Genomic DNA, 25,983 nt, shown 5'->3' with positions numbered 1-25,983 from the left:
ACAACTGAGAAACTGGACAGAGTTTGTCAGGTAACTCTTTTCACCATATTGGACATTAGGCAATAAAGGACGGTGATCTGTGAGAAATGGAAAACAAGAAAGATGAGTTCTAGGATTGTTCCAGCTTACTGCCATGAGAGAATTTCCAGACTGTAGCAAAGTGTGGAAGACCCCAGTTGGATCCTACTGATCACCTGAACTGTGGAGAAGGAGCTAGATCTTTGAGAAGATTGAGAAAATTGAAAAGCATTCATTCAGACCAATCAGAAAAAAAAAGACCAATTATCAATATCAAGTAATTATAAGTGTCTCTCATAATTACTTGTTATTGATAATTGGTCTTCTTTCTTTATTACTGATTCTACAGATGTTAAAAGGACAATAGGGAATACTGCTAACAACTTCATGCCAATAAGTTCAACAACTTGTATGAAAAGGACAAATTTGTTGACAGGCACAAAGTACCAAGAGCTCATTCAAAAATTAATAAATAACCTGACTAGCCCTGTATCTATTAAATAAATTGAATTTATGGTTAACAACCATCTGACACACAAAAAAACAACATGCCCAGATGACTTCATTGGTGAGTTCTACCAAACATTTAAAAAAGAAGTAATTTCAGTTCTATACAAACTCTTCTAGAAAATTGAAGATGAGAGAATACTTCTCAACTTATTCGATGACATCAGCATTACTCTGATTCCCCAAACCAAAGACAATATGAGAAAAGAAAAATTATAGACCAGTATCCCTCATGAACATAGATGTAAAAATTCTTACCGATTTTTAGTAAATCAAACTCAACAACAGATGAAACACCATGACTAAGGGGATTTATCCCAAGAATACAAAGTTGGTTTAACATTTGAAAATTAATCAATGAAATTCACCAGACTAACAGACTGAAAAAGAAAAACTGTGTGATTATCTCAATAGATACAGAAAATATATTTGGCAAAATTCATTATCTACTTATGGTTAAAAAAAGAAAAAATAAAAACCTCTCAGCAAATTCGGAATAGAAGGGAACTTTCTTAAGCTGACATAAAATAAAAGAACATCTGTGAAAAACTTAGAGCTAACATCACACTTACTAGTGAAAGACTGAATGATCAGAAAAAGACAGGGATGTCCTCTCTCACCACTCCTGATTACACTGGAGACTCTAGCCAGTGTCATCAACCAAAAAAGAAAATAAAAGGAAAAAATATCAAAATCGCAAATAAAAACTGACTTTATCACAAATAATATGATCATCTATGAAGAAAATATGATGGAATCTACCCAAAAGAACTAAGTGAGTTTAGCAAAGTTGCAGGATACAAAATCAATATATAAAAATAAGTTGTATTTATCAATATTGGCAATGAAAAATTAGAAATTGAAATGAAAAATAATACCATTTACTAAATCATCAAAAATATGAACAACTTTGGGAATGTATCCAACAAAATATGCATAAGACCTGTATACTGAAAAGTGCAAAACACTGTTAAAAGAGATACAAATAAATGGTGAGAGTGACCATGTACACAGATTGGAATACTCAATATTGTTAAGATGCTAGTTCACCCAAAATTGATCTATAGATTTAACATAATCCCAATCAAAATCCCAGCAGACAATTTTTGTTAAAGTTGATAAGCTCAGCTTGATAAGCTTTGTACTTATGGAAGTACAAAGGATCCTAAAGAGCCAAACCAGCTTTGAAAAGAAACAGAGTTGAAGTGCTAACACTATCTGATTTCTAGACCTATTATAAATTTGCACTAATCAAGATAGTGTGATATTGGTGTAAAGATATACAAATAGATCAATAAAACAGGATAGAGTCCTGAAATAGACCCAAAGACTTGTGGTCAATTGATTTTTGACAGAAGATTCAACGGTAATTCTGTGGGGGAAAGAAAGTGTTTTCAACAAATGGTGCTGGAACAATTTGATATCCAAATGCAAAAAATAATAATAATAAAGTCCATATATTCATGCCTCATAGCATTTATAAAAACTAACAACATATTATAACCTAACTATACAACCCTAAAATTATAAAAACTTCTAGAAAAAACATAGAAAATCTTTGTGACCTTGATTTAAGCAAAGATTTCTTAGATATGATGGCAAAAGCATGACCCATAAAAGAAAAACTTGATAAATAGAACTTCATAATTAGGAACTTCTGTTCCTTGAAAGCGACTTTGAGAAAATGAAATGAGAAGCCACGGACTTAGAGAAAATATTTGCAAATCATATATCTGATAGAAGACTTGATCCAAAATAACTTAATAATAAGAAACAATCCAATAAAAATGGGCGAAGACTATATAACAATGGCAAATAAACTAATAGAAAGCATATGAAATAAAATGTGCAACATCATGTCATCAGGGAAATACAAAGATAAACCACCGGACATACCATGTCGCACCTATTAGAATGGAAAAAAAACACAAAAAACTACTTTAACTCACATACACTGATGGTGGGAATATAATATGATACAACCATTTTGGAAGTAGTTTGACAGTTTCTTAAATATTTACTTTCAAATAACTTAAGCATTCCACTCCTAGGTAGTTACTCAAGGAAAATGAAAGCACAGGTTCATGGAAATGTTTATACACTAACGTTCATAGCAGCTTTACTTGTAATAACCAAAAGCTGGAGTCTCCCAAATGCCCATTAATAGGTGAACGGATAAAAAAGTTTGGTATGTCCATATAACAAATACGCCTCATCAATAAAAAGGAATGAACTATTGATACATGCAATGAGATGAATCTCAAAATAATTAAGCCGAGTGAAAGAAGCTAGACTTGTCACGTGCCCACCCCCACCCCCAAAAGCATGATTCTCTTTACAGAAAATTTAGAAAATACAAACTAATGTATGTTGGCTGACAGCAAATTGGTGATTACTAAGGGGCAACAAGGGAGGAGAACCGGGAGGATAAAAAAAGAAGAATTATAAAAGTGATTGAGGAAACCTTTGGAGGTGATGGATGTGTTCACGATCTAGATTTTGCTGATAGTTTTCTGGGTGCATATGTTTGTCAAAACTTAGCAAATAGTATACTTTAAATATGTGCAGTTTTTAGTATGTCAGTTGTACTTCAATAAAACTACCAAAAAGATATCTGTCTTCCCAAATTTAACTAAGACTTCGAAGTCTAAGGATTTCAAATACGGCAGTATTTAGCATTTAGATTCTCACAATTTTCAAGACTATTTTTCTGCATATTTACGTCTATGCTTTGTTTAGTTTTTTTTAATTTCTTTAAATGGAAACCCTTTATTTGGTGAGGGAGTAAAGCAGTTGAAACGCATATAAACTACAGGTACGAATATACAAGAAGTTACTACTCATAAATTGGTACAAACACTATGTAAAAACATTTTGTAAAGTTAAATATGTACATACCCTACAAACTAGCAATTGTCTTTTTAGTTATATACCAAAAATAGCAGCTCTCAAGCTGGGCTGAGGACAGTTTTACACCCTTAAATTGAGGAATTCAAAGAGCTTTTGTTTATGTGAGTTATATCTTTAGATAATTACTCTATTAGAAATAAAAACTGAGGAAGTTTACAAATATTGTTCATGTTGAAATAACAATAATAAATCTATTGACATTTTAACACAAATAATACTTTTAAGGAATTATTTTCCAAAACAAAAAACATAGTGAGAAGAGTGATATAGTTTTATATATTTAGACATCTCTTAATATCTTGCTTAATAGAAGGCAAATGAATGCTTAGGTATATCTGTTTCTGTATCCAATCTGTTGGGATAATACTGTTTCAGTTAATGTATATGAGGAAAATCTGACCTCACACTGATATATAATTCAAAATGGGAGAACCATCTTATTAGCCTTTACAGAAAATTGAGGATATTCTTCTTTGATACTACACCATAACTTTCTATGGTAGTTACTTAAATTTAAATTGCAATGTTGAATTTTAAACCATGTCAGTGAACTTTTTTACTCACTTCATTAAAAAACAATTTTTATACTCCATTACATTAAAATACTTTCTCTTTGGTCTATCTGTAATTCGAATGAATTGAATGTATTACATATTTTGTAACAGCTACACTAGTCATTTGGAAAATATTGGTTCGCTGAGTTATTCACATCTTCCAAAAGGTTGACACTTTTCATGATATAATATCAAGAAATGATACTCACTAATGTCACCAGTGATCTTATCAGAAAAGCCTAAAAGAATTGGAAAATTGTCAAGCTTACTGTGGCTGACGCAAGTTTTCTAAAATTCTAACTTGCATGTGAAAGTTTAAATCTATAGCAATGGCAACCAGTGTTATCATTCTTTTATTTTTTTTTTAAGTGACTGGTTCACTTTTTTTATTTTCAAGAAAATAACTACTGAATATCAAGTTTAAATCACCACTGGCTTGAAGTCTGTCAGTGAGTATTTCAAGTAAAACAGTTGTCTATCAGAAAAAGTGGCTAGTTCAGCTCACAATTCAATCACATGATTGCTTTTCCTTGAGACAGCCATTGATCTTTGTGATATAATACTTCAGAAGTGCTTTATGCATACTTCCTATTTAGTGACAGAACAAGGCGGGCAAATATTTTCTATAAAAGGTCAGAGTGTAGATGCTTTAGGCTTTGGTAGCAGTTTCCTATTTGTACATTCTGTTCTTGGGGATCAGCTTACTAAGATTTTTTGTAGCATTTAACCCTGGTGACTCCCCATTGCTTCTTGAAAGTTTTGAAGCTCTCTTCTTAGATGGCTTACACAATTTACTTTTTTGGCTTCTCTGCCATTCTAACTGTTCTTTCACTTACTTTTCCATTCATCTCTTAAATGTTGGTCTTTCTTAGTTTTTATTCGTCCTTTTTTTATAACATAGAATTTTCATGATTCTTTGTATGATCTTTGGGTTACCTGTTCTAGTCTCATGATTTCAGCTCCAGTTCCATTGCTGATCACTCCCAAGTTTGTATCTAGGCCAAATGTTTCTCCTGAGCTTTAGAACATGCTTCCCGTCTCCTATCAGACACCTCAAATTAGATCTCCAACAGCTATTTCAAATGTATCATGTGCAAAATAGTTTATATCTCCTTTGAAAACATCTTTCCTTCTATTTCAGTAAAAAGCATTTACAGAACCCAAAACCAGAAACCTTGAATTGTACAGGATTCCTTTCCCCTTCACCTCTTAATATCCACTTACTCACCTGCAAATTCTGTCAGCTGTATCTCCAAATACCTTTCTGCTCCATTCATTATCTCCCCCACCTCCACTGCCATTTTGTTAGTTTAGGTTCGCCTCATCTCTGTCTCCCAACTGAGCTTTCTAACTTACCATTTTTCCATCTTCTAATATCTCCAGGCAAAGATAATTATTCCTTATCCTGTGCGTCTGCTTACCTTGCAGATAGTATTTAGTAGTTGCTGAATCATGTGGTTGACTGTAACAGTGAAATCTTATTGGTACTTTTCCCAGGGGATCTGTAAAGTCTCAACTGTTTAATGTCATGTGTGAGATCCCTCACTGGCCATGCCCTAGCTCTTAAGTCCCTCCCCATCACCTCCCCACACCTAGCCTCCCGACCACCACAGTTCTCCAAGGACATAACACCTCTTATTGGGGGTGTTTTTGCATATTTACTAAAAATGTACTTCTCACTCCTCTCCCATGTCATAGCTGACTTCAGGGTCCTTCCCGTGGAGCCCTTCCTAGTAACCCACTGCGTTCTCATAATGCAGTATACTGGTATGCATAATAGTATTTACAAACATTTATTTTTGATGCCTACTTTTTTCAGACCATTTTCAATCCTACGATAGCCCTGAAAGGTAGTAATTATTACCCCCATTTAAAAGATGAGGCCTGAGTCAAAGAGACAAATTCCTTACAAATTCCTTGTAAGGAATTTGCCTAGAGTCACACTTCTAGGCAGAAGCTAAGCTGGGTTCTGGACCAGCACTCTTTCTGCTCTCTTATTTCCTCTCTTTACTCATCTCTTATAGGTATTTCTCTATTATCTGAATATGTATTTGTTTCCTCTGACCAATGCTACATTTCTGTATCTCCAGAGCCCAGTTCAATAAATAACCAGAAGAATTTATGACTAACACAGAATTTCAAGTATAAAATCGTCCCATGATATACATAGTCTCAGAAAACAATTTTATAATGTAGTGATTTTTATTTTTCAAATAACTTCATATTTGGGGCTAAAATGTAGTTTTTGTACATTTTGCTCAACAAATGTTTGTTGTGCATAGTGTTCTGCGAAATGCTGCAAAGGAAACAGACATTGGTATGACTGTTTTCATCCTCAAGGAGCTTTGGTGTTGTAGGAATTTATGACACACACACCTAATCTAAACATCCAGCAAGAACAAAATGATGCAGCTTTTAAAACAGAGGGAGGTCATGTGGGGCTGCATTTAAAAGGAACCAGGAAAGATTTCTTGAAGGATGGCTAGAATTCCAATAAAGGAAAATATTGAGGGAGGGGCTTTAAGGGGATAGGGATGATGATGATTGGAATTTAAAATAAAGTGAGAAATAAGCCTGGTTTGGTCCATTTATAATTCACAACAATTATTGATACCATTTAGTCTAGAAGTTAAGAGCTATTTTAGTGATGGAATATCAACTTTTTAAACCTTATTTATTATAAAATAGAGAAATGCATAAAACAAATGTATAGCTTCATGAATACTGAGGATGGATTTTGAGTAAGGAAAAGCATGGGTTTGTCTCTGTGTTTGTTGTGTGGGATTTCTTAGGAACTGAGTATCATATGCAGTTCTCTGCATGGTGGGCATGGCCTTCAAAAGAAATCATAGGGTATTGTTATCTCTGAAGTCCACACTGCCCCGGTGTGGCTTAGCTTCTGTTCTTGGATCTTTGGTTGCCTCAGCTAACTTTTTGACAGCACTCACCATGTTTTCTGAATGCTAGGCAGCCCTTTGGCCACTATATAAAAATATTTTTTCCTGAGATACATCTGGAATCATGCTGATGATATGTAGATGTGGACAGTGGATATATTTTAAAGGTTTACTGTCTTAGAAACTCAAGTCAAATTATAGTAATTTAATGCATGCATGATGTTCTATAAAAGCTTAAATGGGTGTACTGGAATTCTTTCCTGTTTTATAATACTTATTATTTGCTCTCATTCTGCCACTTACTTGACAAGTGTATTTATTAGCATCTACCAAGATTAAAATCCAAGTGAAGTATGCTTTTAGCTGTAGTATTTAAAAAATACATTTATGTTATTGACTTCAAATTGTGCATAGAGTAAGTGTCCACATGTTTGAAACAATTGTGCTTGGAGGAATAGCAAAGAAGATTAATATGAGGCTTAGCTTTACTGGAGTGTGTAATTTTAAAAAATGACATTGGTATCAGAACAGAGATAATATTCAGAAACGGGTACAGAAGAGGATTCAATAGGAAAAAATAAGCTCAATAGAAAACAAATACATTGGGTAACAAATATATTTATGTATCCAAAAAAATGTGTGAAAACATTACAGTTTAATTCTTTTAAATTTTATGAGCCATTGTCAAAGCAATTTTGGACTCATATTTTAGTAAGCAGGTTTAAAATTTTTAAATTTGAAATGAATTTTTGTATGTAATGATTAATATCATTGATTGATATCTTCTGTTTTCATAGATTTGATCCAGGCTACCAATGAGACCAATGTTAATATTCCTCAGATGGCCGACACGCTCTTTGAGCGGGCAACAAACAGTAGCTGGGTGGTTGTATTTAAAGCTTTAGTCACGACACATCATCTCATGGTGCACGGAAATGAGGTAAACTAAGTAAACCTTTCTTTCCTTGATGGAGGAGGGAGGCTTTTATGGAAGAGTATGGTGATGACTTCAGGCCCTTTGCATTTTCACCAATAGGAGAAAAAGAAGAGCAAATCTATGGTTCAAAATCATCTAGAATACGATTTTAATCTTCTATTTAGCTATTTTCACAAAATGAAAGTTAAGTTAGACGTTTTCTTGGATTGGACTATTGAATATTCTGGCACCTAAAATGTATGTACCATGTAAATATATTAGTGGGCAAAAATGTTAGGAGAAGAGAGCAATAAGATTATTTTTCCCATAGGAAATATTCCTTTGTGCCTTTAAGTAAAAATTACTGTTATAAAAATGTTGAATTTTGGAAAATATTAATAAAATAAAAATTACCCATTTCATATGGGATGCTTACTGACTCCTATTAAATTGCAGTGTTTCTGTTATATACAGAAATGAAAGATCATATAATTTAATTCTAATTCAGTGAGTATTATTCAGTCTTTTATTCCCCCCTCAGAGGAAGTCAGCAGACTAGGAAGCTTCATAACTGAGTAAAAGAAGAGATATTAGTGAGAATTTGTAAAAAATAAAAAATTCCCTTTAGAATCAGAAATTATTTAAAGGTATGATTTGAGAATATTGGTTTTTAATTCTAGTTTTTTTGTTTTTCAGAGATTTATTCAGTATTTGGCTTCTAGAAATACACTATTCAATCTCAGCAATTTTTTGGACAAAAGTGGATCCCATGGTGAGAATACTTACATTTTATTATTTTTTTGCTAATGTTTTAGATGCAGATTTCTTTTTGTTTTTGAAGTGAGGTTGTTAATCCAAAATCATTGTAAATGATAGCTCCCCTGGGTGCTTATAAAAAATATAAAAGTATATAGCTAGTTTATAGTAGTTTTAAAATATTTGTTGTTAAATAACTTGGTGTATAAATTGTATGTAAATTTTGTTTGTCTTTTTCAGTGTTTACCTTAAATTGTGGATATGCTAGACCCACATTGTTTGTTAATCAAAGTGCAGGAAACAATGAAATGAAAGATACTTTGTGAATTAAAAAAAGATCCCAGTTTTAAAGAAATGTTCATTGTAAATTAATAGAATTCGAAATGCAATCATTTATTCATTCGTCATATTTACTGGTTGCTATTATGTGTAAGGCAAGCACACCAAGCAAGTGGATAGTTCTCAGAGAGCTACATGTATTAAGTCTGAAACAGGTGGTTATTTGAAACAGTGAACAAAAATGCAAGGAAAAATTAAAGCAGACATTCTGTACAAGGAAGGTAGCATAACTAATCTGAATCGTCCTGGAATGTCCCATGTTAAAAGTATTTTTGCCTGTAGTAGGATGTTAAATGAGGCCTGTCTAATACACTTATTGACCTCATCCTAGAAGTATTTACAGTTGGGGAGTTAAAAAAAAAATGGTACTGGCCTTTTGAGCAGCTTTTTTTGCTTGGCCCACTCCAAACTCTTTGGAGTGTACTTTTTCCTCTTAAAAATACTGCCTTGAACCGCTTTTCTTTGTGCTTGGCCCGCTCCTAATTCTTTGGAGTGTACTATCTCTTCTAATAAACTTCTCTTTCACCACTTAAAAAAAAAAAAAGGCACTAAGCAAAGCACACTTGAAGGTATTACATTAATTAGTTTTATTTCTTCTGCTCTTTCCCTCAGGTTATGATATGTCTACCTTCATAAGGCGCTATAGTAGATATTTGAATGAAAAGGCTTTCTCTTACAGACAGATGGCATTTGATTTTGCCAGAGTGAAAAAAGGGTATGTTTTTTTCTTTTTTATACTTATTTGAGCAGAATAAGTTTTTGAGGCATCCTTTATTTTAACTAAGCTTATTAAATGCCAACTGATTTTGTTTATGAAGGCCAAGTTTACAATCACTCAAAAAAAGAAACTTGATTAATAATATTATAGAAGCTAGCCTTGAGATTGCAATATGCATTACTTTATATTTTCATGCAGAAAATCTGACTTGCTGCTCAGAGTTGACATGGCATAACATTTTATTTGTTAAAATCAATTCAAAATTCTTAAAAACATATATACCTTTAAATAATTTTAAATGGAGAGAACTTAAAGTTCATTTAAAAGTACAGTAGGTATAGTTCACAATAGTTATTTCAATGTATTTTAGATGAGGCAAAACTGAACTGTGTATATAGTGGAGGTCTGTTTTTGAGAGGTAATACCATCCTGGTATTTCACACATGCGCGCTCGTGTGTGTGCATGCACACACACACACACACACACACACACACACACACACACCCCATAATTGTACTAATTATTAATACTAACCATTAATTAAGAAACCTCATTGAAAATTTGCATTTAAATCATGATTAACACTTATTTCCCTCTAAAAAGATTGAATTTAATCACAAGTGTTCAGCCATAAATTTGTACAAATCTTATATCTGTTCCTAACTTGATATAATGACAAGGTGTTGTGGGTGTAGGAGGCTTAATATGTTAGTCTCAAGAATCCACACAGAAAGCTATAACTCTGTTTTTCTAATAGCTCACCTAACCTTAACTCTGAACTTTTTTTTTTCATGGTGGCGAACAATATAAACTTGCCTATTCAAAATAAATTAATTTCTTGTGGATGACCATTTTATAAAATTAAGATTTTTACTTCATCCCCTTCTTATTAGAGATTATTCCAGTTCATTTACCTTCCGCTGACTTTTAACATAGCACTGGGCAACCGTTTTTGATATTCCCAACTGCATTGTGGCCTCTCCACCACAAGTCCACAGCCTCCTTAGAAACTTCTGCACCCATTGATGGGCGCATAAGGATAGTTTGGGATGCTTTCCCTACTGCTGAAGTAGGAAAGACCCTAAAAGTTGTCATTATCAGCCTCTTCACATCACTTAGATGTTTTCCTCTGCTGCTTCAGTGCTGTTAGTCCTTAACCATCACTGGATACAGGGACTCCCTAGGCGGGGAGCAGTGCCCACTCTGACACACCCTCCAGCACTAACCTCCAGTTGTGATCTCTACAGTTAGTTAGGCTCTTAGCTCCTTATGGCCAAACTATGCATATCAGCATGCATTTTTCTTTTATGATGGCTGATAATGTAACATCTGTACTCCTAGTCCTACAGGTTTTGAAGACTCTAAGACGTGTTTTCTCTCCGTTTCTCAGAAACAAAACTGGCATTTAGGAAACTTACATTTTTAATAGTATGATTTCTGTTATAGATTTAGAAAAATCCTTTCAGAGATTCAGCTGGCCTCTTTTATGCAGACCACACTGCTTTCTCCCTGAAGGCAGTGCAGATGGAAGGAAAGCATTGTCTATGTGGTTGAAGAATGAGAATGGATAAGAGGAAAGGTGTACAGAGAGGAACGTCAACTGTAACCTCTTCAGATCTCAAAATCATCCCACAAAGTTAACAAGGAAATGGGGGAAACAGCTTAGAAAAAATGCATGTAGTGTTGAATTTTCCATATACAAGGAAGTTTTACCTTTTTCTTTTTAAAAAATATTATAGGGCTGATGGCGTAATGAGGACAATGGCTCCTGAAAAGCTACTAAAGAGCATGCCAATACTACAGGGACAGATTGATGCACTGCTTGAATTTGATGTATGTATCTCACTGGCAAGGGTTTCTCACACAATCAATATTGTCTTTTATTTGAAGGTGGGCTATAGATAAAGCTGGGAATGGCCTCAGGAAGCAGGTTTCAATCTCCCTCATTGAAACGAATTAGATAAACACTTAGTTTATTTAGGCTTTTAGCACAGTAAAGATGATTTGGGCTGCCCAGATCGCCTGAGCAGTTTACCAGGTATTTACTTAAGTCATGGAAAAATACTAGTGGTGCATTCTTGGAACCCCATGTTTGGAGCAAGATGGTAGTTTCCTATTGTGTTTGACAGGATGTAGCTGCAAAATGTACCTTCAGGCAGCCTTAAGTAGCCCCACTTGCTGTTAGAAGCAATTTTATAGAGACTGCTTAAATGCTACTGTCTACCAAAGAGAATTCTCTTTGGTTTTTGTTTTTTCATAGTCCTTCTTCCTGACAATACCAACATAACTGGTCTCTTAAAACCATACCTGTATCTTGTCTGTGGTGGTAAATACACTAACCTGCACATGTGATAAGATTTTATAGAACTAAACACACACACACACACACACACACACACACACACACACACACACGTAAAATTGGGGAAATCTGAATAAGATTGTATCAATATCCTGGCTGTGATATTGTACTATAGTTCTACAAGATGTTGCCATTGGGAGAAACTGGGTAGATGGTACATGGGAATCTCTGTATTTTTTACAACTGCATATGGATTTACAGTTATTTCAAAATAAAAAATTTAATTAAATAAACATTTGATTCATTAAAATAAAATATTCTGACATGTAGTAAGATCCTTTTTTTTTTTTTTAAGATTTTATTGGGGAATTGGGGAAGGGGAACAGCCAAGCTGTTGTCCTTCAGTCTTAGTTGTGGAGGGCGCAACTAGCTCAGCTCCAAGTCCAGTAGCCATCTGGCCGCGTAGCTGAACCGGCAACCTTGTTGTTAGGACATGTGCTCTTACCAGCTGAGCCATCCTGCCACCTGTTGGCAGCTCAGGGGCAGCTCAGCTCGGGCGCAGCTCACTGGCCCATGTGAGAATTGAATGGGCAACCCTGTTGCTCAGAGCTCACGCTCTTAACCAACCTGAGCCACTTGGCCAGCCCCTGTAGTAAGATTCTTAACTCACATTGTTAGCTTTCCTCTATTTTGGTGTTTGTTTAAAACAATTTCCCTCAAATATTAACAACTTAAAATCTCTCTTACAATTACATGGTTTAATCTATAATTGAGCCCTCATCACAATACCCAACTCCCATGATATTTCAGTAAAAGCAGCAAACCATCTTGTTTTTTGACAGGTTATATTGTAAGTACTTCATTATGTATTTGTGGATTTCTCTTAACTTTTTTTTTCTTTTTGTGCATTTATTTTTCTTTGTTTTTCTTGCCCTAAATAATAGTTCTACTGTCTTAAAGGAGAAAAGTCATAAAGGGAAAAAGAACAGAGCTTGAAAGTTGTGAACAAGAATTTGCAGGATGGGGAGAAATTATTATTCTTTGTGTTGGTGATTAAAGTATTTGGTGGAAGGGCCAGCCAAGTGGCTCAGTTGCTTAAGAGCTCACTCAAGAGTTTAAGCTCTGAGCAACAGCGGTTCAATTCCCAGCCCTAGCTGAGCTGCCAACAAGTGGCAGGATGACTCAGTTAAAAAAAAAAAAAGTATTTGGTGGATGGGTGAATGCTATGAGTCTCAAGAATTGTTTGAAGGGTAGCTGGTAAGGTACCGTTTCCCAGGCTGTGCTTCCTCACTGAGTCACTGTAGGCCCCTGGAGCCTGAACCCTCCCACAGAGAATATTCCATAGGGGAAGTGGAAGAATGTAATATAACAGTAAAAGCAATGAAAGATTGAATGTTTAGAAGCTGGATTTGAGTAATCTATGGCTCACTGGTCAAATAGAATGTATATGCCTTATAATTGATAAGGCTAACTTCATTGTATTAAATTGAAGCAAAAAAAATACAGTCTATCTTTTGATATTGGCAGGGTTACTAAAAGAATTATACAACATTTGTAGAATATGAATGAATTTCTTGGTAATAAGTTGAGACATTTTAATGTGCTCTGAGAAAAATGATCATTTGTTGATATGATTTAACATATTAAATTTTCATTTTCTTCTAGGTGCATCCAAATGAGCTAACAAATGGTGTCATAAATGCTGCGTTTATGCTTCTTTTCAAAGATCTTATCAAACTTTTTGCTTGCTACAATGATGGAGTTATTAACTTACTTGGTAGGTAGAACTTCTGAATGGTGTCTTTGAATAAAGACTTATAAGAATGCAAAGATTTAGATCCTGCAGACTTAACACATAAAAATCTAAATGTATGATTCATTCAGGTCACATTTCTCTGTGTATTCTAAAAGTCAGTCAAAATTAAATGATGGAAATGGAAAGCACTCTAGATATTTTAAGGAGGAAGGGATTTCATACAGGGATTTTGGTGCTTGCAAAATTTTAGAATGACTAAAAGAGTAGGTTCTAGGCTTTGCATCTTGGACTACATCCCATAACAATAAATAACTGCTCATGTATGTTAACAACTACCACTGATCCACAAGTGGGGATGTGCAGAAAACAAGAAGCCACTGCTACCTCATTAAGTATAATAGTGAGAGGGGCTGCTGTACTGCCTCGTTTCCTGGACCTGTGTACTCTAGCTGTGGTGAACAGTGTACCATATACTGATCAATGGTTCAGAGTGCATACTAGAATCCCTGACTTCTTAAGGTGCATTTGTAGAGCAGGTTTGAAATGGAGTCTCCTGCCAGCCACTCCATCATTATGTAAGGCCAGCTCCTTCTAGACTGATGGGATTCATGCTAAGACTGAAGTATTCTGTGGGGTGAGTCTGCTGTCTCACTTCTGTGCAGTAAAAATAGAGGCAGTGTTGTGTGAGATACCATGATGGTGAGTAATTCCACAGATGGCTGTTCTGGCAGAGCAATATGGGCAGAGATGATAAATCCATATCCAGCATAAACTGTCTGTTGCAGTACAGAGAGATTTCTTCTCTCCCTCCTAGGAATTAATCCTTATCCCTTATCCTGTTACCTGGTGGATGACTCCATACTCCCTGGAGTATGGTGCCATGGCAGAAGTTCAGCATAGATATTGGGTATTGACAGACAAAGACTTAGCAATGATGGCACATATATCAGCCCATGTTGTTGAACCTATTCATAGCCTCCATTTCTGACTTGTAAGGGACACTTTGTTCATCAACCTGTGGATTCCTGATAGCCTCTGATTATTGAGAGCCTTTTTGTGGTATATATGCCCTTTGGTCTGCATTTGCAAGGAATGAAAATAGTCTCATGCTCTTGATTCAGTTTGAGAGGTCCATCCACTACCTTTTCTCAAGACTTTCTTTCACCCATCTTCCAATTTTATTTTTTCTAAGTCCATGATTTTACAGGCCATCAGTTAGTTACTGCACATATTTTCATGTAGTTCCATACATCTCACCATCTTTCCTTCAACATAAACTGGAAAATCAGATAGAGATACTGCATAAAGGCTTGGCCTATAATAAAAGATTTCTTTCTACTGTCAAGGTGTTACCCCTTTGTGGGGGTATAATGATTCAGCAAACCACTTCAGCTGGTTCCAGCATGAGAAACCATCTCTAAACCAAGCTTGAGTTCTATTTTTCTTCAGCTAGCTGGTGATAGAGAACTCCCCAGAGGTCATAGGAGTGATTTGAGGGAGAAATGGCAGTACAGAAGAGCAGGTGCACTGAGAATAGGAGCCATCTGTTCCTACAACTTACACAGGTATTCAGGATCAGGATGTGCTTGAGGCTGATCTCTGATATATTAATATCACTTGCAATTTGATGATGGAGTATTCCCGCACTTGTCCAACTTTATGGTCTGGTATAATACTTGAGGTCTTATGATTACTTGACATTCTCTGGTCAGAATCTGTCTCTAGAAGCAAGCCAAGAGCACATTTTCCAAAGGGTATTAGTTACTGTCTGAAGCAGACATGGCTCTGCTCCAAAGCTCTGGAGGCTTCTACATTATTGTCGTATTCTAGCGTGCCAGAGGCATTCTGCAGCATTTGGATCTGCTGCAGGCACCTTGAGTGCCTCAGATCTGCTGGAACAAAGGCCCACATGGCTTCCGTTTGGAGCAGTTGCAGAGCCTTCACTTCATCTGGACTCTATTTATATTTGACACCATAGCGGATACTCTTGTTTAGAGCAGCACATGCATGGTGTATAAATTACCTCCAAAACCACAAAAGCTCAGCAGACCTTTGCCTACGTTTTAGTTATAGGGAGTGCAAGGTGAAGTAATTTGTCTTTCACACCGAGCAGACCTTTACACCTTCAGAAACTTCATTGAGGTAGCAGGTCCCTGAAGTTTCATAAATTCTATCTCCAACCCTTTCATTTGCATATATCTTATCAAGGCTCCTAGCATACCTGAAATACTTGCCCACTAGATACAAGCACCTAATGTCATCAAAATGATATCCCCTGGGATTATGACAGCCAGAGAAGTTGATATCCTTGAAATAAGACAGTGTACTGGCGTCCCTGTCAGATGAAAGCTAACTGCTTTTGATGGGGTCTGTTCATAGGGATAGAGATAAAAGAATTTGCTGGTTTAATAGCTGCCTGTCAGGTGGCAGGAGCTGTGCTGATTTTACATTGCTAAGGAGGGCATATCTGGATCTCCGCAAGTAGGGGGTGATCACCTGATTAAGTTTACAGTAACCTACTGTTACTCTCTACAGTCTAGTCATCTTTTGCACAAACCAGATATTCAGGAGATATGATGGGGTGCTAGCCCTGTGTCTTTGCAGAGATTAGGAAACCAGTGTGAGGACTCTGCTAATTTCAAAGTATTTCTATTCCAACTATATATTCATAAAACTAGGGAAATAACCACAGATATTTTCATACATCCACTGGATATAGTTTTCTTTTATCCCCTAATCCCCATGAAGCCTCTACTCAGATTGGTAGACCATACAGTGACATTTTGGGTCCCCACTGAGTGGGGACTAAGCATCAGTTTAGTGTGTCCCTGAAAAGTATGTCCCTGTGCAAACTCACTCTGATAAAGGTTCATTTGCAGGAGATGAGGAAAAAGTGTTTTGGCTGTGTTTCTAGGACCTTCCTCAAGAATACTTGGAGAGCTTATTGAAATTCAGGTTGCTAGACCCTAACTCAGAGTTTCTAATTCAGTAATCCTGGGGAAGGGCCTGAAACTTTGCATTTGTAATAAGATCCTGAGTAGATGCTGCTGGTCTAGTGACCTCAGTATGAGAACCAGTGTGTTAGAGCCACTTCTAGATGCTCAGGCTAGCATTTTGAATCCACACTTTTTGGTAAGTACACCCAAATTGATAAATTATTAATGCCACTATAAAATCTAAGGTAGTATTCCTTCTTTCCTGCTCACAACCTTTAGAATGCATTCCAGTTCTCTAGATTTTTATTAGTTAGGATTGACAGATTCAAGAGGAAAAAAATACAAGATGCCCAGTTAAATTTGTATTCAGATCAACATGAATGACTTTCTTTGTATTAATATGTACCATGCAATATTGGGGACATTTTCATACTAAAAATTATTTACAATTTAAATTTAACTCAGTGTCTTGCATTTTGCCAACATAAATTTACAAAATCTTGCACTTCTTTTAGCATGTATATATTTTTTTTCTGTGTCCGACTTTGTGCTTGTCACCCTCGGGCACCCTGGAATTGCTGGATTCTAATCTCATTCTAGGTATCGAGGCACTTGGCAGGGAGAAGGGGTAAGAAGTAGAGGGGTAGGACATGAGGAGAACTTTCATTCCCTCATAAAAGATGGGATTATTACAGGATCTCCAAGCTAGGCAGGACCAGCTTCTTCAGACAGGGGGAAAAGATTTTTTCAGCATGTGTAGCTCATTTGGGTTTGAATCTACCCAAAGTCTTTTTTTTTTTTCAGTTTTCTTTCACAATTCATATCTTAACTTTCACCAAGGAGACTATGGTGAGGCTGGAAATTTAACTTCCCCACATATGTTATAATTTGGCAGCTCATAAGATTAGACTCTCTATCTGACTTTCAGCTATGACAGCCCTGTGTCTGCAAGAGTTAAGATTATTTTAGGGCAGTGTAAAGTACCACAGTCTGAATGGAGCCTTGAGCCAATAATTTAAAATCCTGTGTTCTCATTTTCCTTTTATGCTCTCCAGTGGAGTCAAGAGCAGCCATCCACACAGTTCTCTTTGCCTTGTTCCCATCATGGTGGTGTAGCCCAGCAGTTACTTGGCCTGATAAGCTTCATTCTGGTTACTCATTTCAGAAAACCATAGGTGATCATTTAAGTAATTATTTTGCTCCTGTGCAGCACAAACTATGAGAATCCAATTTTCTAATAGCTGTAGGCGCTCATCACTGCCTTCAAATCCAATCAGATTACATATCCAATCCCAGAGTCCCATTTTGTTTTTAAGATTTTATTGAGGAACTGGGGGACAGGAACAGTGTTGGGGAATTGGGGAAGGGGACCGGCCAAGTTGTTGTTCTTCAATCTTTGTTGTGGAGGGCGCCAGTCGCCATCTGGCTTCCCGTCAGCAGCGCGTGGCCTCTAAGCTCAAGGTGCTGTGTTCAATCTTAGTTGTGGGTGAGCTTAGCCACCATCCCATGTGGGAGTTGAACCAGTATCCTTGTTGTTAAGAGCGCATGCTCTGTCCTCTGAGCCATCCAGGTGGCAGCTCAGCTCAAGGTGCCGAGTTCAGTCTTTAGTTGTGGGTGGACGTAGCCCAATATCGAACAGGCAATCTTGTTGTTACACCAGCTTAGCCATCCTGTCACCTGTTGGCAGCTCAGCTTGGGCGCAGTGTCACTGGCCCATGTGGGAATTGAACTGGCGGACCTGTTGCTCAGAGCTCGTACTCTTAAGCTAATTCTTAAACAACTGAGCCACTCAGCCAGCCCCGAGTCCCATTTTTGAGGGTCTGATTTCTACAACCTCTTCAAGTACCTAGTACTATGTCTATTCAGGAAACAGAAACCACTCTACATGTTATAAATAAAAATTGCTTTAATACAGGGAGTTGTGTGTTTATGTAATTATTGGAAGCCTGCAGGAACTGGTTGTAGACAGCCTGCTGAGATGACTACTGAAATAAAAAGTTATTACACACTAGGGAAGTGACTACTGAGGCCACCACTTTAAGGTATGCTGAAAACAAGAAGCTGCTGCTGCCACCTCTGCTGTTTTGCAACCCTAGGAAACTGGAGAATGACCCCTGAAGCTGTAACGCAGGTGGTAGAGAGGCACATCAAGTGGCTATGACCATAATCATTACTCCTCAAAACCCACAAAGCTGATGTGTAGGCAATGAAACATTGCCAAAAGGTAATCTCACATCTCTAGGATAGTATAACTTGTCTTCAGGAACAGCTAAAAAGGTAAAGGTAAGACAGCTTCTTTCTCAGTTTCACCTTCCAGATCTTCCACAGGTCTAATTTGCAGAACTAAATTTTCATCCAGGACTCTGGCTTCTCATAAGTCTAGAAAAAATAAAATAAAATGGAGGTTGGTGAGCCAATCACCCACATTGGATACAGTACTCTTGGAGGTTTTGTCTTCAGTGGAGAAAGACTGCTGTCCATAATATGCAGTTCAAAACCAGTTACCTTTATTTCACATAGGCGAGTTTATCGGTAAGCCAAATAAGATAGATTTTCCCATTTTCATTTGCTGATCTTATTCTTCCTTACCTCTCATAAATGTGAACTTCTGCTAAAGTTCATTTCTAGTCATCTACTGTTCTCTTTCTATATAGTCTTCATTAGAAAACCTGTTATCTCCATTATGAGGAGTCCCAAATCTATTATTTCAGTCCTTACCTTTGTTGATCTTTAGTTTTGCAGGTCTTCTAATTCATAAACACTTATATTTAGATATTGTGTTCTTACCTAAAACTCAGCAATCTCTAAAACTGAACTCTTGAATTTACCCTTCCTAATCTTGTTTCTGTTTATATATAATTATTAGTCTTCTAACCTAAAACCTCAGTTATTGTGAGGTGCTCATCTTACTCAAATCCATACCCAGTTAGGTCATTTCACACTCTCTCACCAGTGTACCCTTGTTTCACCCCCAGTTCTGCTTCAAGAATATTGGATTGGTTGCCTTCACAATTCATTTAGCAGCTGAACATGTTAAGCCATGTGATTCTCCACTATTGCCTTGAACAGCTACTTAAATGCTGCTCTACTTTCTCTGTATGTTGCTTTCACAGACAGATTGTACTAAGCATTCATATTCTCTTTATATTAGAATAATAACCATTCAATACTTATTTTTTCTTTCATTTAATTTGGAAAAGATTGTCTATTGGCTCAGATTAGGAGCAGAAAAGGGGGAGAGTTACAACTTTCCATGTTAAAGACCTCACTTTTCAAAAGTGGTAGAGTTCTACATACATTCTTGCCTGATAACATTTGGTGTTCAGTGACCTTCATTCAGCGTTGTCAAATTGCTCTTGTAAAAATGACACTCGAGAAGATAGGTGTACTTAGTATCCTAAGTGTTTTGAGACAGGTATGTTTTTTGTTTGTTAGGTAGTACCAGGAATTAACTTTATAAATATATTATGGATTAGTTTTAATCAAGAACTTCATGACCAATTCTTTACATATAATGTTGGGTTTAGTATTGGTGCCCCAAATCCTCAGAAACATTTTATCACTATTGAAATTCTGACATGAAACTTAGAAGATGCTTCCCTTACTGACTGATGGTCATTAGTAATAGTCAGCATTCAAAGTCTTGGTGTGTCTTTCAGGGATGAGATTCCTTTTCATGTGGCTCCTTTCCTAGGCCAGCTATTTTGTGAAAGTTAATACTAACATGACAGAGGAACTCATCAATGCTTTACAAAGATGCATGTTACAGATGTTGAATTCAATCATTTCAAATACTGAAAATCAACATGTTACTTTTTTCATACATAATTGGTATAAAAAAAGGCAGAAGCTCATTTCTGGGTGACCCGTCCCTTCTGTTAAACGTATCAATTTCTCTGGATCGAGGCCTGGTCTCTGAGGGACAAGGGAACTTCACAACTATGCATACATCAGTAGATATTGCCTTTTAGTGTCATTACCACTGTTATAGAAAGTTATGAGATTATAACCTAAAGCCATAATGATTGAATCTCTTTTAAATCCTAAATTACCAAGATAGATACAATTTAAAAAGCATCCAAAAGAGACAGAGAGTAATTGCTTAAAATTTTTATTTTAAAAGGAAATTGGTTTTAAAAGGAAATTGAGATGAGTCAGTTTGATCTCTTTTTGTGTTATTGCTGAAGATCTGATGCAAAGAAATAAACTTGGATCATAGTAAAGAAAAGTAATTTAAATATCTGGAAGAAATTGTTTATGTCAAGATGGTATAACAAGAAAGAAAAAAAAGTATGTTTTACCAGAATAAGTCCTTATTTTCAAAAGTTTAAACGAAAAAAGATTTGTTCCTTTATAGCACCATGATTCTGACTGTATCATTAAAAGCCAGGATAGAGTGGACGAAGAAAGTTTCCTGAGATTTGGCCATTGTTTTTAAAAGTCTCTCTTCCCTCTCAAATCTTAACCTGTAGAACACAATGTGTGTTTATTTTCTTGATCTTGTTGCTTCCCTTGAGTACCCTCCAGGGGTGGTCCGTGCTAAAAGTAAAATTATGAGAAGACTGTCAACAGAAGGTAATGAGTAGCTACCCTCAATAATTAGTTCCTTGTGTAATTATATATTATTAAACCTTTCTTGAGAAAATTAAAAATACTTTTGAGCTAGTAAAATTATACCCTGAATGAAATCAAGCACTTTAAAGTATGGGAGAATACAAAAATAGCGTGTGTTTCACCACATGCAGATATAAAATAATAAAGATACTGAGCCATTGGTTATGACCCACAGTTGCCTCGGAGGAACTATTATAGATGTTGGCCTTCAATGTCTCTGTCTGCAGTGTCAGTAATTATTGACTGAATGAATTGATGAGTGACTGGCTGGCAAAAACACTGATAAACTGCTCGTTTTCTTCAAAACTGTGTGGAGAACAATACACTCTCATACTTCAATTGTGATGGAGCTACAGTACCTTAGTGACTATGAAGCCTAATCTTGGGAGTGCAGAATAGAACAGCAAATTGATCCTCTGCTCTTCTGTCTAGAAAGCTACAGGTTGAGAAAGAAGATACAATTATAGACTAGAAAGTCATGAAGAGTTTGGTAAACAAATGTTTTTCACAAAACTTCACTATTTTATAACTAAAAGACACATTATAATGTTTGAAAGAATTAATTTATGATCAGTAAAGGAAGTATCAATTTATACAGAGTGTAGACTATTTAGAGAATTCTTTAATTCAGGGAAGTTTATAGTTGATTGCTTTATGATATATAAATTATTGGTTTATAGTGAGCTAGTAAGAAAATAAGGATGCTGTTGAATGCAGTCATAACTTTTGAGATTGTTATAAAGAATTCAATGCTGTTTTCCAAAACAGAATACTAGTATATATGGGTCATGAATTTAATCTGTTGTGACAATTCATATGTTCTACTTTAGCTGTGTTTTCATTGTTTAAATTGTTTCATGTGAGACACCTTAGAACATAACACCTTTGTAAAACTACTCAGATCCCCTTGTTCAGGTGCTTAGGGCCTCATAGATTCTAGTGCCAAGTGTTTTGATTCAAACATATTTAACTTTCAAGTGATGTTGATATAACCTTTAATAAAATCAAATATAATATATAATAGTCTTTTCAAATTGTTCATCTCTTCTAGAAAAGTTTTTTGAAATGAAGAAAGGACAATGTAAAGATGCTCTAGAAATTTACAAACGATTTCTAACTAGAATGACGAGAGTTTCTGAATTTCTCAAAGTTGCAGAGGTAAGTAATATTAAGCTTTGTTGGGAATATAATTTTAAAATATTAACTCATGTATCGGGGGCAAATGATAAAATTTATAGCCTGGCAAGACATTCTGCCACAGAGTGTCATTGTATTAAGGTTAGAAGTGACCTTAAAGTCATTTCATCCAACTTTTCACTCAGAGCTGTACTCTGCGCTCCTACATCCCAATCAGATGATCATACTGTCTTCAAATAAAGGTTTCGTGGATATGAGCTCATTTTTAGCTTTGCAAAGGGGTGATCTTTGATTGTAAGAAAATGCTTCCTTTTTACTAAACTCTAGAAAAAAGCCTTAGAAAAGTCTGTCCACTGTTCTTACCATGTAAATGATGAATCATAAAATCTGACCTTGCTTACTTGTCAAAGATTGAAACAATGAAAAAATAAAACAGAAAATACAATAAATTTTATAAAATTTATAAACTGTTTCTTAAGGATGCTTTTTATACTTAATCAAAATAACTGTTACCATATAGTTTTAATCAAAATAACTGTTACCATATAGTTGATGTACTTGAGGTTATCTGTAAGTTGGCCTTTTTTCTTATAAATCCAATTATTGATTCATGGTGATACCGGAAATTATGACATTGTTATTGTAGTCCTTTGGCAAGATGACAAATGGGTTTTTACCTTGCATGTCAACTAACTGATTGCTAGGACTGACTGGGGTGCTCTGTGCAAGGAAGGGGTTCTAAAGCTAAACAGCAAAGCATACAATGCCTTGGGCATGGGACATTCATGCCATGTTTTTGAGGATATGTTTTTTGCTATTTTGAGGATAGAGCACAGAACAAGCAATTTATATACACAATTTCGAAAGCATTCTAGCCCATGTTATACTTTAAGTCTCATTTATTCACAGGAATAATTGTGAAATTCAAATTCTGAGACCAAAATAATATTGTAAAATGCTACCTCTTCAACTTTGATCCATATGGCTTGTGATCAGAATAAAAATATTTTTTTATGTAACATGGGAAACAAAAGGTAAAGATTAGCTTATATAAATTACATATACATTAAATCATGTTCATGTTGGTGGTCTTTAAGGAAGGAAAGAATTGCTTGAAACTTTTGCTTTTGCTGCTACACAAGTTTAATTTTTTTGTATTTGGCTTGATTTTCCCATGGTTTAACCATAATTATCAACATAATATAGTAAAATTTGCCTTATTTCTTTCTCTGAAAACATCAATTATGCCTAAGCACCCAGAGCGGATTATTTCATTGTTCCTCTAATTCCTAGTGTACATGCTTCCCAGTTTTCTCATTTGTTATAACTCATTTGTTATTGTTTATATCGGTTAAGTAAGGAGCTGGATATGTGACTTCTGGGATATGCATTTCTCTAATCAGCTAATGAGGCTGAGCTCAAGGTCTCCATGAGAAAAGGGGTAGTTGTTTATCAATTCCTTCTATTTTTACGTGTAAAATTTTACTTTGTGTCTGTTGATGTTGGCATAGGCCCAATTCAGGCCATTGTGAATGAGAGCTACAGAAATCAAGACATCATTTTGAGAGCCTGTCTTTAAATAACTGAATAATAAATATTTTACTTATATTTGAACATTATGATTAATGTTTTATAGAATGGAACCTAACTTACAAAATTAGTTTTAATAGAATAAGCATTAAACTGCAATAGATAACCATAGCCATTTGTGTTTTCTTTTACATTAAAATTACATTGTTCATAAACACTAATTGTTTGAATACCAATGTTAGTGGTTTGGTTATGATTGGTTAATACAGAAATTTCTGACAAATGTACATTAGCATCTTTCTCTTCCAGTAGTACTCATGTGGTGTATGTATGGATGTATGGACTCATACCCAATATCTATCCTGCAGTTATTACCATTTGCCTATAGAGTGTGTAGAGGACTTCCAGCTGTACTGGGTATTTGGCAAATGTTAACAATAAGTTGTTTGTTATATTAAAAAAAATGTAGAGTAGTAGAATAATTTCTATTGAAAAATCCAAATTTCCCAGAGGCATTTCTTGAAGTGCAGAAAACTTATCATGTTTTGTATTCTTAAAGACTCATTGTCCCTCAGTATCCACAGGGAATTCATTTCAGGGACCCCTGCAGATAACAAAATCTGCAGATGCTCAAGTTCCTTATATAAAATGTCACAGTGTTTGCATATAAATTATGCACATCCTCCTGTATATTTTATTTATTCATTTATTTATTTATTTATTTATTTTTATTGTTAGTTTCAGGTGTACAGAATAATGCAATAGTTATCCTTTTCACCCTTCACACAGAAACAACTCCCCCATCTACTGTCCTCCCACCCCCGATATCATGCTTATCTATTACAATTCCATTGTCTCCATTCCCACACTCTGCTCCATATCCCATGACTATAAGTATATTCAATTATAGTTGACATACAATATTATTCAACATCAGCTTCAGATATACAGTGCGGTGGTCAGGCCTCTACACCAACTATGAAGTGGTCTCCCTAACAAGACATGAGTCCATCTGGCCCCCTAAAAAATATTTACAATATTATTGATTATATTTCCCAGACTGTCTTTTCTATCTCTGAGGCCATATTGTAGTTACCAGTTTGTATTGTTTCATCCCTTCCCCTTCTCCTTCATCCCCACCCACTCCCAACTAGCAACCCTCAGTTTTTCCTTTGTGTCTCTGAGACTATTTCTGTTTACATTTCTCATTCAGTTTTTTAAATTCCACATATAAGTGAGGTCATATGGTATTTGTCTTTCTCTGACTGACTTATTTCACTTAGCATAATGTTCTCTAGTTGTATCCATATTGTTGCAAATGGTACTATTTCCTTCTTCTTTATAGCTGAGTAATACTCCGTTGTGTAAATGTACCATAGTTTCTTAATCCAGTCGTCTACCAATGGGCATTTTGGTTGTTTCCAAGTCTTAGGTATTGTGAATAGTGCCACAATGAACATAGGGGTGCATGTATTTTTTCAAATTAATGTCTTGGGTTTTTCTGGATAAATTACCTAAGAGTGGGATTGCTGGGTCATAAGGTAGTTCCATTTCCAGTTTTTTGAGATACCTCCATACTGATTTCCAGAGTGGCTGCACCAGTCTGCAGTCCCAACATCAGTGCACCAGATCTGTACACTGAAAATTATAAGACATTGAAGAAAGAAATAAAAGAAGATACAAACAAATGGAAAAACCTACCATGCTCATGGATAGGAAGAATTAATATAGTTAAAATGTCCATACTAAAGCAATATATAGATTCAATAGAATTCCTATCAAACTACCTATGGCATTTTTCACAGAAATAGAAAATATAATCCTAAAATTTATATGGAACCAAAAAAGACCCAAAATTGCCACGGCAATCCTGAGAAATAAGAACAAAGTTGGGGAATCATGCTACCAGACATTAAAACGTACTACAAGGCTACAGTAATCAAAACAGTATGGTACTGGCATAAAAACAGGCACATAGATCAATGGAAGAAAATAGAGAGCCCAGAATTAAATCCAGGCATATACGGGCAGTTAGTCTATGACAATGGAAGCAAGAATTTACATTGGGGTAAAGATAGTCTATTTAATAAAT

General features: G+C 35.6%; 1 protein-coding gene across 14 annotated transcripts in view; it reads left to right on the top strand.

Annotated features, from left to right (window-relative positions):
* The window catches only part of SNAP91 (synaptosome associated protein 91), a 146,330-nt gene that overhangs the window by 40,111 nt on the left and 80,236 nt on the right, over positions 1-25,983 (top strand). For all 14 annotated transcript variants that reach the window (XM_019652500.1, XM_019652510.1, XM_019652507.1 and 11 more), the window contains exons 3-8: positions 7,684-7,826; positions 8,499-8,574; positions 9,510-9,612; positions 11,356-11,449; positions 13,584-13,695; positions 22,276-22,382. In XM_019652500.1, the coding sequence (XP_019508045.1) occupies positions 7,684-7,826; positions 8,499-8,574; positions 9,510-9,612; positions 11,356-11,449; positions 13,584-13,695; positions 22,276-22,382 (635 nt within the window). The remainder of the gene's footprint in view (positions 1-7,683; positions 7,827-8,498; positions 8,575-9,509; positions 9,613-11,355; positions 11,450-13,583; positions 13,696-22,275; positions 22,383-25,983) is intronic.

Source organism: Hipposideros armiger, unplaced genomic scaffold, assembly GCF_001890085.2.
Source record: "Hipposideros armiger isolate ML-2016 unplaced genomic scaffold, ASM189008v1 scaffold_180, whole genome shotgun sequence".
NCBI lineage: Eukaryota > Metazoa > Chordata > Mammalia > Chiroptera > Hipposideridae > Hipposideros > Hipposideros armiger.
This window is presented reverse-complemented; position numbering and strand designations above follow the sequence as displayed.